Consider the following 14558-nt stretch of genomic DNA (forward strand, 5'->3'; position numbering starts at 1 on the left):
CGTTTACTGATACTGACAGTTTAAATGAGGTGAAGCTGATGAAAAGCAAAGCAGCAAAATCACTCATGTCAACATAATAAAACACACAAAACAATGATATATCTTTAGTTTGTGATTTTATTTTATATAATCAACACGTTTAGCAACAATCTTTGGGATCTCTTCAGACTCCTCTCTCTGCCTCCTTAATACACTATAATGCTAATGACAGTACACGCACTTACAGTTTTTGAATCGCTATGAGACAAGGGTGGAGCCCGGGTGGGGTTTGGAGCCCGGGTGGGGTTCGGAGCCCGGGTGGGGTTTGGAGCTGTACGCCAGACTGCACAACAATAACTGCAGGAGCTCTATAATAGTCCTGTTCTTTCCTCTTTCCTTTTGTCCCTGAACAGTAAAAAGAGTTCTCCTTCTGATTTCAACAATAAATATAAATCAGTTAATGTATAATTTGACTCTTATATTAGACATTTTGAGATGAGGCACTGAGACAGGCCTGGAGATGTTGAGGTCCTCTGTGTAATGAGGACACGTTTGGGTCGTCAGGCATGGAATCCAGTCACGTGGGGCGGGCAGCTTTTGGTCGTGTCATATGTGGGGCAGGCAGCTTTTGGTCGGGTCAAGTGTGGGGCCGGCTGCGGAGCCCCTCTCTTCGGGGTGTGGTTGCGGGGACTACTTTGGGGGCGGGGCCTGTGTTGAGCTCTGGGCTCAGGCTACGGAAGAGCTGCCGCACACAGCGCGGCTTCACTGGGAAAGATTTGACAGAAAAGGGTTTTACTGTGAAAGGCATTAACGGCAGACGTCTGTATGTGACCTTTGACCCCAGAGGACGAGTAGGACGCCGCCGTCGCCGAGGCGATGGACCAGGGTCTGATCCATGGGAGGTGTGGCCATGGGTGGAGCAGAGTAAATACAGCATGGAAGTCTGGCGCTGAAGAGCACACAACAATGAAGTGTACTTTTCTGGTAAAACCCCTGAGAGTAACGGCTGATCAGGGACAGGGGTCTGTGGGGGCGGGGCCTCAGAGGTGGGCTCATTAGAGGGGAGAGCCTCAGGGGGCTTGGCTACTGCAGGACATGACACGTGCAGTGTCTGAGTGGCTCTACTCAGTTTCACAACCTGCACAAATGTAACAAAGGCATCATTTGTAATATTATCATCATTATTATTATTATTATTATTATTATTATTATTATTATTATTATTATAATAGTCATTTTAAAGCTACCATCTGTAACTAGACTGGCCACCCTTCCCCTGTTGTATTCTCACATATCACCCACTACTCACTCACCACAATCATGCTACATTGCTTCTGTCTGATAATGTGCCAGCTTTGGTACAAAAGACAGGAGGGATATTCACTAAAGTAATCTTACTTAATCTTAAAGTAAAGTTATCTTACTTGACATCTGGCTGCCCTGCTGAAGTCCCGCCTCTTCTTAACCTCAATCTCGACGTCATGCTCAAATAATGGCAGCAGGTCAGGCTCGGTCTCCTTCTTGTAGCCGTGACATCCGTACCTGTCACACACACACACGGCTCACTCCATCTCAAAGAAGCAAACTACACAATGAGAAGCCATGTTCTTCCACACGGCTCCTCAGGCCTCGCAGCGTGTCAGTCTGTCACCAAGTCTAGAGATGACCAATCAACAAATCAAACACTTCTTCTATGTGTTTATCGTTCAGAGTGTACTTAACAGTGTTTAGAGGTGTTAGGACACGGGCGAGACACTTAAGTCAGATGCACACTAGATGATATTTAGTAACTCCATTTTAAGCCCAATCTGCCTCTGTGAGCTCCAAAAGGTATGACCACAGTGGTACTTCTGTGTTGTGGGACTCATCATGCCTGTGTGATTCTGTTCTATTTTTCAAGTCTCAGAACCTGAAAGTGGAAGAAACCAGTATCTCCAGGTTATTTACAGGACTGTCATACTGCACAGGCTCCTGTCGCCTGGTGACGTCCCCTGAACTGTACAAAAGAACATGGAGTTTCTGCTACTTTTTCATTCCTCACAGTTACACTGACTCACAGGCTCTTTACCTCCAGCTTGCTCTTAGAAACAGAGGATGAATAGAGCAGCTCATGTCCCCTCCTGTCCTTGGGTGGGAGCTGGGAGTATTTTCATGCCAAGAAGGAGGGTCCAAGGACAGGGACATCTGCTTGTTACCTCTGATTGTTGGTTAATCTGCTTGTCTTTTCTTGTCTGATAACTGTCTAACTTATTGTTGATTAAATATAAATATAAATAACTGTTTTGAGAGGGAGATGGATGAGTGGTAATGACCTAGCCAGTGACTCTGTGTCGAAGTAGCAGGTTCGGACTCCCGTCTGGAACTGCTGGACCAGTTTTAGCACCCGGGCCTCGTCTTCCTTTTCGATCTGTGCCCATGACTTCCCTCTGAAGGAGGGAGGGATGAGCCGAGGCAGTGGCAGCACTTTTTCAATGGGCTGCTCCAAGTACCCCCGTCTGTCCTCAGGTGCCTCCAGGAGCCAGTGCAGCTGCTGGCTGTAGTCCTGCTCCACATCCACCTGCACCTCCAGCAGAGTCTCCACCTGCGCCAGAGGAATCCCAGCCTGTGCAGGGCTGTCCTGGGGACAAAGTGTGCAGTAGGTTGTCAGAAGCACTAATCTATACTAAAACTACTAGATTCTGTAGTATTAAAACATAAAAGAATCACATGGGACACAATGTGACGTAAAGAGTTATACTGTGATACTGGTCTTGACGTGTATCATGACTGATAAAAACATACGGCTCATGTGTTTTTCTTCTTTCCTCATCATTGTATCATTGGCATCAAGTCTTTTGTTTAGTATCAAAATCAAGTTTGAAATTGACACAACTGTAGTGTTGGGGGGCCCAGGATCAGTTTTTTACTCAACAGGTCAAAACGAATAAGACCGAGGGAAAGTTTGTCTGCAGATATTTATGACAAAATTGTCTTTAATTGTTAAGCAATTAAATTCTCAAGATGGGAGAATAACGATACCTAAAACATGTATTAATCACTAAATACAACTTCAGAGGGTCAATGAGAACTGAACTATAACATGGTTATTAACTCTGTAAAGTCCATTTTCCAGCATATGCCTCCTTTAGAAACCTGAGAGATATGCACAAATCACTCAAAGGATGGGTCGGTGTATTTCACTAAAACATAGTAAACATAATTATACTTAAGATTTTACTAAAACTCTTGCCAAATTTTTGTCTAGTTTTTAAATTCTGTTGGAGTTTGTAATTTTACTTCCAGATTGGACGAGGAAGCAGACGTGACATACGCAGAGGTAATTCTCCATCTGTTACCTAGCAACCATAATGTAAACAAGGGCCAATAAGGCTCTAAATTATGCAATATTTATGATTAGACTAATAAAAATAAGTTTGTGTTGATGACACAGGTAGAGGAATTCTGTTTTATAACTCAAATTTTCTTCGGCTTTTTTCAACAAACTGCCACGTAACTGATGTAAAACTATGATACATTTTGACCACAGGTACTATCCACCAAATCAAGTCAGAATTATAAAAACATGAAAACCTGCCATAAGCACTTTCATATTTTCATCTTAAGGATCTGTAACTTCTGAACTTTTCCTCCACTTCAGATGTGAGTGAATACATTTTAAGTACACCGTATTATATAATTACAGATCAAATATTGTTGGACAATACATGAAATAACAAAACTTTTTGATCTTACCCACACATTCACTCACTCTGTTGCATGTGTATCTCTGCAAATCAGAAAATACAAAGCAAATATTACAAATGACTTCAAATTCAGATCTCCTCTCACCATGTCGATGTCCCATTCAGTTTGTGTTTCTATGGAGTTGGGGAGACTGAAATGCACACTGCTTGACCTGTTGTCATCGTCCTGGCCATAACAGTAGCGTCTGATAACCTGTAAACACCAGATAGATTTGGCTAAAATATGACAATGACAAAAACATTTTAGTATCACAATGATCACATGAGTCCCAGTGCAGTTCAGTACAACCAAAAAGTAGATTTAATAGAAATACAAATATGATAATTAAGCAGGAAACAGGTGACAGAACAAAGGTCCACACAGGTTCACTGACATGTGTTGTACAAAGATATTAGACATTGGACCTGTTCAATGGTGGAGCTGCTGTGCTCTGAGCTGAAATCGCCTCTTTGCTGCCACCTCCTGTTTCGCTGCCATGCCGACCATGTGATCTGTGGGGTGGGGGCTGGTGTCTGACATGTCTGAGGGGGTAGTCCTTCCTGCTGCTGCAGCGAATGCTGGTTTCCCAGGTCAGAGGGACTGAGAAACAACACAGCAGGAACAGGGTCAGCTTCAGAGCATGTTTTTTTTATCCTTTATATTGTAAATACAGGAACAGTGAAATGACCCTTGAAAAGAAGATGACGCATCTCAAGCTATTCATGTGTGTATAGAGCACCTTTAAATAACACACATTTGAAGGTGAAATGTTCTGTCACAGTCTCCATGGAGAGGTTGTGGTGCTGTCTAGATCAAACTACTGTCCGTGTGTGCTCTGGCTCCTCTCTTCTTTAGTCAGACAAAAACATTAAAATAATAATAATGTACTACCTTCACTCCCCAGCGCACGTCGCTTCCATTCTCTCGTTCCTGAAGCCAACCATCTCACCATGACATTCTCCCTGCCTGACATTTCATGTATATGCTAGGGGGCGCTATAGTGTACAGCTCCATAGTCCATTACAATTCGGTTAGTATTACACAAAAGTACTTCATATTTGATCTCTATAGCCCAGTGCTCATGGTCATGAGGAGTAATCGTGACCATGCAGTAATGTGGAAACTCTAAGGACTATCAAAAAAATTGCTTGTCAGTTTGTTTGTCCCAACTCCCATAAGATTTCACCTCTAGGCAGCACTGTTGAGTCATTTTCAGTCACCTCACATAAACCTAAACCTCAGGCCTGAATTAGTGCTGATTACACTTTTTTTTTTTTCATTTAACGACTTGAGGTTTAAGATGTAGATTAAGTTTGTTTCAGACTAGGATTAGTTAAGTGATTTTAATGGAATGCTCAGCGTTTGTTGAGAATATATTATTTTCCAATTGATATCCAATCATTTATTCTGCGCTAAAGAGGGCCAGAGCGTTTTGGTAGGTAGTACTAGGGTCCACGTTGGATGACTTAAAGGGCCTGTGCCAGTCCATTCCATACTGAACCAGTGGAAACGTGGCTTAAGAGGCCAAAGCTGGCACGCAGCCTGACAGCAGTAACGTAAGTAGAATCCAGTAATGTGAGAATACAACAGGGTCACATCAAAAGATGCAAGTCAAACTGGCACTTTAAGGCCATACTGTGGAATATTCCAGGCAAAGCAATGGTATTCACATGGAGACAATAATAATAATAATAATTATAATAATAATAATAATAATAATAATAATAAATTTTATTTATATAGCGCTTTTCAAGATACTCAGACACTTTACATAGAAGAACAATTTAAAAAAAATACAAATATACAAACATTTAAAATCAACACTCATAATAATTAAAGATTAAAAGCAGGCGTAGTAAACAGAGGTTCTGAATACCTTCTCCCATAACTATGTGGGTGGTGCGTGATGACATCATGGAGAAAGCGCTCCAGCAGGCTGTGTGTTGATTGGCTGCTGCGGTTTGAGGAGGAAGCGTCGGCTCCTCTGGTGAACAGATTCTCTGCGTCCAGGTGCTGGGGACTGGACAGGTGCTGTGGGGAAACAAGGAGGGCAGTGAAAGAACAGCCTCACAAAGCCCTAAGGAGCACGGCATGGAGCCACACGGCATGGAGCCACACCTGGTCCAGGTCTTGGTACAGAACACGACATAAACCACAGTAGCCCTGCTGCTCAGGCTCCGCCCCCCGCTCACACATCTTCAGCTCAGTGACCAATCACAGAACTACATGCTGTATTTGCTTCAATCCATCTGAGGAGACAACAGGTGAAAGGTGAACACACATGAACAAAATAATGCACAACATGTGTTCAAGGCATGACAGTGTCTGCTGTGCAGCCACTACTTTCATTTTATTTGAAAAAAAACAAACAGATTTATCTCGTAATTACGAGACAAGTTTAATCAATTTTCTCGTAATTACAACTTTTTTCCTCATAATTAAGAGAGTAATAGAACTTTATCGGCTCTTATTCATATTACTGCACATGACTGAGTCTGGCACAGTGAAGAGACATGACAGTAATAGGTGTAGACAGAATAAGGTGTAGAATAAGGCATAGAATAAGGTGTAGAATAAGGCGTAGAATAAGGTGTAGAATAAGGTGTAGAATAAGGTGTAGAATAAGGCGTAGAATAAGGTGTAGAATAAGGTGTAGAATAAGGCGTAGAATAAGGTGTAGAATAAGGTGTAGAATAAGGTGTAGAATAAGGCGTAGAATAAGGTGTAGAATAAGGTGTAGAATAAGGCGTAGAATAAGGCGTAGAATAAGGTGTAGAATAAGGTGTAGAATAAGGTGTAGAATAAGGTGTAGAATAAGGCGTAGAATAAGGTGTAGAATAAGGCGTAGAATAAGGCGTAGAATAAGGTGTAGAATAAGGCGTAGAATAAGGCGTAGAATAAGGTGTAGAATAAGGCGTAGAATAAGGCGTAGAATAAGGTGTAGAATAAGGCGTAGAATAAGGTGTAGAATAAGGCGTAGAATAAGGTGTAGAATAAGGTGTAGAATAAGGTGTAGAATAAGCCTCAGCCGCCCTTATTCAGGGCCCCATCTGCCCTTATCGTCTGTGGGACAGCGCGCAATGACGGAGTTGCCTGATTGCACTTTTAACATTTCATTGAACTAAAGTAAAGGGAAACACACTAGTGTTCACGAAAATGGCTAGAACATGAGCTTGTCAACTCTGCTAAGACGCCTTAGGGTGAGGCTCACACTCGCCCAATCAAACCTAAACATATTTAGGTCACATCCAGTGCACTGGACAGAGCCACTGCAGGTCTGCTGTCAAATCTGTAGCAATGTGTGCTCATTATTTTTGCTAATGTCTGAAGACAGGACGGGCTACATGACACTCCCACCACACAGACTTAGGTATAGATCTACTGTAAAAAGCTGCGGGGTCTGCCTTTTAGACGTTGTGCCAATGCGCCTGGACAAAGCCTGATGTCCCGCTCTCGTCCAGTAAAGACTGTCCTGCACAGTCCAACAGGACGTCCTGTCACAAGGGCTTTGTGCGGAGCTGTTTGTTACATGTTCACACACAAGTTATGTTTTGCTGGTGCCATACAGCGCTTGACCCGTTAAATACACCGTGTAAAAGTGAGTTTTATCACCGCGGGGCGCAATGCACCTTTGTCAAACTCTGAGCTCCACATCACATGTTTAGATTAAAAGGTCACAGGTCATCTTTGCTTTGAGTGTAGCGGCAGACAGGAGTGTAGCAGAAGACAGGAAGTTCACCCAGCCCGACCCCCTCAGCCCGGGGTCTACAGCACGGGGACAGCACGGGGACAGGACGGGGACAGGACGGGGACAGGACGGGGACAGAGCCGGACAGCGGACACACACAGGCGTTAGCAGCAGGCGGCTAGCGTTAGCATTAGCCCGTGTGTCCTGCCTCTGTCCACACAGCTCTGATGAAGAGAGTGACCGTGACGCGCGTGAGCCCCTGTACCTCTCACGTGATGACAGATGTGTCCACGTGTCCTCCAGAGATGAGCCTCTTTGAACAGCACAGAGTGAAGCTCAGGCGCAGGGCTGACACGTCCAAGAAGCTGCACATCCTGTTTGGAGTGAGGCGTAAAGCCTGTGCTGCCACCTGCTGGATGGACAGGGTCAGTGCTCAGTCTCACAGTGATATGGACATAAAGACACATCCACTCACTCAAGAGACAGGTTTACAAACAGAACTATTCACTCAGCACACAAACCAATTCAGAATATTTGAAAAAGTAAAGTTTGTGAACAAAATGTACAACATTCTTGTAAAAAGCACACTGTGTGGTTAAAATAAAAATAATATAATATAATATAATATAATATAATATAATATAATATAATATAATATAATATAATATAATATAATATAATATAATATAATATAATATAATATAATATAATATAATATAATATAATATAATATAATTAATATAATAACATAGTCATCACATTTATAAACTGATCCAACCATCATCCAGGCTGTAAATTTATGCTGAATATTACAGAATAATTTAGGGAAGAAAAAATACAAAATGACTCAGTGTAGTGTATTGAAAATCAACAAATCAAATTACTGAACAGGACCATGAACGTTTGTATCACAGGCTCCTGAAAATGTGTATTTAAATGCAATTTGTATAGATTTCTTGAGTTTTCAGACAGTCTTAAAACTACTTTCTACTTTTACTACTCAACTTTTGACTTCTCACTGTTGCCAACATATGCATTATGCTACCATGGTAAATGATAAACATTCTGCCATGGGTATACATGCACAACACCCCCAACATGCAAAGTATCAATGACAGGACAAGCCTCTCAAAGGGCCTGACTCAAAAGGACTGAGTGCAGGATGCAGGGACATTCACTCAGGCTAAACCAGGGATCGGCAACTTTTAACACCCAAAGAGCCATTTGGACCCGGTTTCCTCAGCAAAAAACACTGGGAGCCACAAATACATTTTGACATCTAAAATGGAGGTAACACTGTATATATCTATATTTATTTGTTTTAGCTTTACGCCATGAAGCGCTACAGAGACTTCTGCTCCTGAACTTTTACCAACAGCATCTGCAAATCAGGGCTGTATCTTTACGCAAGAGTGTAAGCTGTCGCCTGTGAGGCATGAGCGGTGTTTTTTTTGTTTTTGTTTTTTTACATGAGAGTGTGATGCTTATTTTGAGCAACGAAAAATAATAAAATATAATTTGATTTTAATATTTCAAGATCACAATAATCTTCCAATTTAAACTAACATTTAAAAAAGAACTAACACAAATAAAATACACTTCAATTAAATACTTATAATTTGTTTTCCCAAGCTATGCGGAGCCGCAATATAAGAATGAAAGAGCCGCGGGTTGCTGACCCCCGCCCTACAGGAAGTCGGCCATATTGGATCAAACCAGAAATTGACAAAATCATTCATCATAATCTTTTGACATCTACTTTAACAGTTTTTATCTAAAACACTTTAAACATGGCCAAAAGACACAAAATCCATGTGCAATAAAATGTTATCAATTACTGCATAAGTAAGAAGGGGAGCAACAGCAAGGGCTGCGAAGAGCATGGGCATCAAACCTACACATGCAGCGTGAAATAGATTAGCAGTCCATTGCCTCAAGTACTTGGCCACCTCGATGTAGTGCACACAGATGTGGGACATATTCATGTGCAACGTAGCTGTACACATGGATTTCTTTGGTCCAGGATGTGAGGTTCCATACACCGTGAGTGTGGGAGCAGCGCCTCAAAGGTGCTTTTTAAACATTGCTGGAACACTGTGCAGTTGTGTTAGTTCGCTAACACATATACTAAAATTGGAACGATACAGAGAAGATTAGCATGGCCCCTGCGCAAGGATGACACGCAAACTCGTGAAGCGTTCCTCATTTTCTGGCAAATCCTGAATGAATTCATGTTGTTTTTCTGTGTCACTGTCCTGTGGAACAACAAAGTGTCACTGTGGACCATGTCAGGATGGCCGAGCGGTCTAAGGCGCTGCGTTCAGGTCGCAGTCTCCCCTGGAGTCGTGGGTTCAAATCCCACTTCTAACATCCACCTTTTGACAGAATTATTTACATTCTTTTTTTTTTTTTTTTTTTTTACTTTTATTATCAAAAATATCATCTCATAAAATCACAGTACAAAGTACATTGGGGCAAGTGGGGGGGAGGGGACGGGGGAATGGAAACACATGGTGGAAAATGGGGAACATACAAGAAATAATAAATAAATGTGTACATGTACATCACAAGACAGGCGACACTGGGGCAAGTAGGGAGGGTGCGGGGTTGGATAGGACACATGGGGGGGTGGACTATGACATAATTTGAGAAATAATATTAAATTGAATAACACATTTTCACATTTCACATTTTCATTTTAGTCTTTCAGGATCCGAGGTGGGGTGGGGGATGGGGTGAGTGATCAAAAGTGAAAGTCTAAATGTCCTTGGGGGGTGACGGTGATGAGGGTGTTGCGGGGGAGCAGGATCTTGTTGAAACGGTGGGGGATGGCTATGTGAAGGTGTTGGAGGTGGGTGGTAAGGCGGTTCGTGAACAGGGTCCAGTGGGGGGCGGTGCGCTGATCGTATAGGTGGAGGTTTCTGATGAAGAAAATGGTGTACCGGGCTATGGACATGATGAGTCTGATAAGGGGGAGGTTGGGTCTGGATGGGTGATCAGGTGGACGGTCGGGCGGGCGGTGATGGTGGCGATGTTCCGGAGGACGTGGGTCTGGGGTGCGGTGGTCCGATGGGTGGTCTGGGGTGTGATGGGGGAGCACCTGACCTGCCGCACGATGGTCCGGGCGATGGTCAGCTGAAGCGGCTGGAGCGGCGACAGCTGGGCTGTGGTGGGCTCCAGCGACGAGCTGACGGTCGGCCGCGGCGCCGGGGCGGTGGTAAGCAGCGATGCTTACCACTATACCACCAATGCACTCACAATGCTCAAAAATGTCTGAAAAAAAAAGCTCTGTATTCTGCGTGGAAATCAGCCTGGACAAATTTGTTTTTGTGGATTTTGAAACTTAGAAAACATCCTTGTATGTCCTGGACAGAGTGCCTGTTTGCTTTCTGTTGTGAAAACATAGATCTCTGTCAAGAAAACTCTGTTCTCGAGGCGCTGTTTACCCAAAAAGCCTCAGGACAAGTGTTAGACTTTTCTTCTAATCTGATCAGAGGGGAGCGAGCACAGAGAAGAAGCTACGCAGATTGCTTCCACGAGGTCTTCTCTGTGCCTTCCCTCTTCTGAGCCTTTTATTAACCGCTTGACTCAACTCAGCAGTTTTCCCATCATGCTTATCAGTAGAACAACACTTTATTTCCCTCCCCACACAGACATGACCTTTCTGATCTTTCAGCTAATGTGCGTATCGTACGCTCAAAGACAGCGGTGGAAGTGCGGTCCGTGGTGTAGGCCTGTCCCACTTCAGCAAGACGGCGGCTACACTGAGGAGGGCAGATTCTCGACCGGAACCTTCAAACTACACTTTGAAGAGTACTTCGAAGGGACCCTTCAAAGGGTGCATTTGGCGAATTGGGACACGGCCTATGTCTTTACAGAATGCACACTTTTATCTCCTAAATTTTTCCAAACACCACACCGATGAATCAATAGTACTGTCTAATAAATGCAGCTGTGCAGCGTCTCCCTGATGGTCTAGTGGCTAGGATTCGGCGCTCTCACCGCAACGGCCCGGGTTCGGTTCCCGGTCAGGGAACTGCAGTGTTTGTGACTTGCTTAGGACATTGCCAAATCAGTTGCGCAGCTTCCATCTATCTGAGTTCATATCTCTGAAGGCTTGTGCATTTTTTTTTCATCCCATGGAATGCAAATCCCTTTTGTTGAGAGCCTGGATAGCTCAGTCAGTAGAGTATCAGACTTTTAATCTGAGGGCAAAATCTCTGTATTCTGCGTGAAAAACATCCTGCACAAATTTTTTTCAGTGGAGTTTGAAACTTAGGAAAGAGTTTCTGGTATAGCTCCACAGGTACAGTGAACCATATGAGATTTATTCCCAAACCTCACTGCACTGTGCAGGACCATAGTCAGATGGGTCTCAGGCATGACTTTGGTACCAGATTCTATCCAACCTTTTAGCCTAAAAAGCTTGTGAATTTTTTGATCCATTCTTCATTAAATCTCTCATGTTAAGGGCCTGGGTAGCTCAGTCGGTAGAGCATCAGACTTTTAATCTGAGGGTCCAGGGTTCAAGTCCCTGTTCAGGCAGCTTGTCCATTAGCAAAAGGAAAGACAGGGAAAGTGCTGTCTCTACTGGCATGGCATGTTGCTTTGAAGAGAACTTTGTATACTGTACAGCCAAGGTGCAAGACCACAGTCACATGGGAGGCAGTTGGAAAAACACAAGACTTCTACTGTGAGGATCCAGGATACAAGTCCTCATTCAAGTGATTCTAACATTATGTGAGCAAAAGCGTGGAAAACTGCATGGACAAATTGGTCTGAAGCTTAGGCAAAAGATGAAGTTTAAATCTATCAACTAAAAAAAGCGTTGTAAGAGTGAAGACGTTTCGCTGCTCATCCAAGCCGCTTCTTCAGTTCTGGTCAGATTGCCCATGGGCACTGCCTTATATCTATCTGAAGGGAGGGGCTAACTACACTGAAACTGTCTCCAGTTTCAGCTGAAACTAGCCCATTCAGCTCTTAGCGCCAGAGCAAGGAGGAAGTTAAATGTGAAACCAGACCGGTCAACGCTGCATAAGTAAGAAGGGGAGCAACGGCAAGGGCTCAAGCACTTGGCCACCTCGACACAGTACACACAGATGTGGGACATATTCACACGCAATGTATCGTCATCTGTACACATGGATTTCTTTGGTCCAGGATGTGAGGTTCCATACACCGTGAGTGTGGGAGCAGCGCCTCAAAGGTGCTTTTTAAACATTGTTGGAACACTCTGCAGTTGTGTTAGTTCGCTAACACATATACTAAAATTGGAACGATACAGAGAAGATTAGCATGGCCCCTGCGCAAGGATGACACGCAAACTCGTGAAGCGTTCCTCATTTTCTGGCAAATCCTGAATGAATTCATGTTGTTTTTCTGTGTCACTGTCCCGTGGAGCAACAAAGTGTCACTGTGGACCATGTCGGGATGGCCGAGCGGTCTAAGGCGCTGCGTTCAGGTCGCAGTCTCCCCTGGAGGCGTGGGTTCAAATCCCACTTCTGACATCGACCTTTTGACAATTATTTACATTCTACATAAGTCAACAAAGAATGGGTTTACTACCATGACCTGCGCTGCATTGGCCGGGAATCGAACCCGGGCCTCCCGCGTGGCAGGCGAGAATTCTTCCACTGAACCACCAATGCCTGCTTGGGGAGGTTTTTAAGGCCCTTAAAATTGTTGGTCTAGTCCAGGGGTCGGCAACCTTTAACACGCAAAGAGCCATTTGGACCCACTTTCCACGTAAAATAAAACACTGGGAGCCGCAAATAGTTTTTGACATCTAAAATGAAGACAACACTGTGTATAATAATAATAATGTAATGGAATAATGTCGGTTTTATTTTCACGGACAAGCCTTCTACGCGTGGCAGATAAATATGGCAAAATTAAGTTAAGTGCATAAAAAATACAACCCACCACACCGCTGCATCAGAGGGAGCCCTGTGCTGATTATGTGATTATGTCTACTCTGCTCCAAGCCTGCTATTGTTCTCATTGTTCTGGGTCTGAGGATGGAGTTATAGATGGGGGAGAGGTCTTTCACACCTTTACACAAAGGTCTCATAAAATAAAGGGAATGTTAAATGGTCATGGTCCACAGTGAATTTAGATTTGGAATATAATTTTATCTTTCAAAATGGTTCTCGTTTCTATGATGAAAGCCTGGGGTCCCATATCAGAGGAGACATCTTTAGCAGAGGATGGTTTCGATCCATCGACCTCTGGGTTATGGGCCCAGCACGCTTCCGCTGCGCCACTCTGCTCTCCTTAGCTTGTGTGTTTGTGTGGGAGTAAAAATCTACTAACATAGAATTAGGAGGTCAGTGTCTTCTGCATTAAATACGTGTGGGCAAAAGGGGGAACAACGAGGAAAGGAGCGCCTACCAGGTAAGCACACGCTTTACACTTTGCAAGTCTGCTGAAAGACACTCCAGATGAGACTCCTTTCTATAATAATTACCTCCTGTGCAACATCTGAAGAGCCAGGATTAGCAGGGGAAGGTTTCGATTCATCACCCTCTGGTTTAAGGGTCCAGCATGCTTCCACTGCAACACTCTGCTGATTGGTTGAGTAAACAGGGACTCAAACCTGTTAACATAAAATTAGGAGTCTTGTGCATTCAATTTCTGGGCATTCGTACACATAGCAGACAAAATTAGCCTTAAAATGTCTAATCATAGATCTGTTTTAAGAAATCATCCACTTGGATTGAAGTATATATGCATTTTTTTACTACATGAAAATTGAAATTGAAACAGTACACTACAATTACCATTGTGTGGAGAAGATTGCATTGGCCAGGAATCAAACCCAGGTCCACTGCTTGGGAAGCAGCAATGCTTACCACTATACCACCAATGCACTCACAATGCTCAAAAATGTCTGAAAAAAAAAGCTCTGTATTCTGCGTGGAAATCAGCCTGGACAAATTTGTTTTTGTGGATTTTGAAACTTAGAAAACATCCTTGTATGTCCTGGACAGAGTGCCTGTTTGCTTTCTGTTGTGAAAACATAGATCTCTGTCAAGAAAACTCTGTTCTCGAGGCGCTGTTTACCCAAAAAGCCTCAGGACAAGTGTTAGACTTTTCTTCTAATCTGATCAGAGGGGAGCGAGCACAGAGAAGAAGCTACGCAGATTGCTTCCACGAGGTCTTCTCTGTG

General features: G+C 43.4%; 1 protein-coding gene and 7 non-coding genes across 8 annotated transcripts; 5 read left to right on the top strand and 3 right to left on the bottom strand.

Annotated features, from left to right (window-relative positions):
* Positions 1-115: 115 nt before the first annotated feature.
* On the bottom strand, positions 116-7775 carry zdbf2 (zinc finger, DBF-type containing 2). Its single transcript, XM_033980739.2, has 8 exons — positions 7656-7775; positions 5821-5951; positions 5579-5733; positions 4128-4302; positions 3808-3915; positions 2292-2596; positions 1404-1521; positions 116-1117 (listed from the first exon to the last, which is right to left on the bottom strand). The coding sequence occupies exons 2-8, from the start codon at positions 5896-5898 to the stop codon at positions 617-619; spliced, it is 1440 nt and encodes a 479-aa protein (XP_033836630.1). The 5' UTR covers positions 5899-5951; positions 7656-7775; the 3' UTR covers positions 116-616.
* A 1719-nt stretch (positions 7776-9494) lies between these two features.
* On the top strand, positions 9495-9600 carry LOC117384489 (U6 spliceosomal RNA). Its single transcript, XR_004542478.1, has one exon. It is a non-coding gene; the product is annotated as a U6 spliceosomal RNA (small nuclear RNA).
* A 77-nt stretch (positions 9601-9677) lies between these two features.
* trnal-cag (transfer RNA leucine (anticodon CAG)) lies at positions 9678-9760 on the top strand. Its single transcript has one exon. It is a non-coding gene; the product is annotated as a tRNA-Leu (tRNA).
* A 2102-nt stretch (positions 9761-11862) lies between these two features.
* Positions 11863-11935, top strand: trnak-uuu (transfer RNA lysine (anticodon UUU)). Its single transcript has one exon. It is a non-coding gene; the product is annotated as a tRNA-Lys (tRNA).
* Positions 11936-12631: 696 nt separating this feature from the next.
* On the top strand, positions 12632-12737 carry LOC117384490 (U6 spliceosomal RNA). Its single transcript, XR_004542479.1, has one exon. It is a non-coding gene; the product is annotated as a U6 spliceosomal RNA (small nuclear RNA).
* A 77-nt stretch (positions 12738-12814) lies between these two features.
* trnal-cag (transfer RNA leucine (anticodon CAG)) lies at positions 12815-12897 on the top strand. The gene has a single exon. It is a non-coding gene; the product is annotated as a tRNA-Leu (tRNA).
* Positions 12898-12967: 70 nt separating this feature from the next.
* On the bottom strand, positions 12968-13038 carry trnag-gcc (transfer RNA glycine (anticodon GCC)). The gene has a single exon. It is a non-coding gene; the product is annotated as a tRNA-Gly (tRNA).
* A 549-nt stretch (positions 13039-13587) lies between these two features.
* trnam-cau (transfer RNA methionine (anticodon CAU)) lies at positions 13588-13659 on the bottom strand. Its single transcript has one exon. It is a non-coding gene; the product is annotated as a tRNA-Met (tRNA).
* Between the last annotated feature and the right edge of the window lie 899 nt (positions 13660-14558).

The sequence above is a fragment of the Periophthalmus magnuspinnatus genome, chromosome 16, assembly GCF_009829125.3.
Source record: "Periophthalmus magnuspinnatus isolate fPerMag1 chromosome 16, fPerMag1.2.pri, whole genome shotgun sequence".
Lineage (NCBI taxonomy): Eukaryota > Metazoa > Chordata > Actinopteri > Gobiiformes > Gobiidae > Periophthalmus > Periophthalmus magnuspinnatus.

Coding starts and splice junctions, on each gene's coding strand:
- zdbf2 (XM_033980739.2), bottom strand. CDS start 5,898: ATGTGTGAGCGGGGGGCGGAGCCTGAGCAGCAGGGCTACTGTGGTTTA. Junction 1,522..2,291: donor GACACAGAGTCACTGGCTAG/GTCATTACCACT, acceptor TGTGTGTGACAG/GTACGGATGTCACGGCTACA. Junction 1,118..1,403: donor GCAGGGCAGCCAGATGTCAA/GTAAGATAACTT, acceptor ACATTTGTGCAG/GTTGTGAAACTGAGTAGAGC.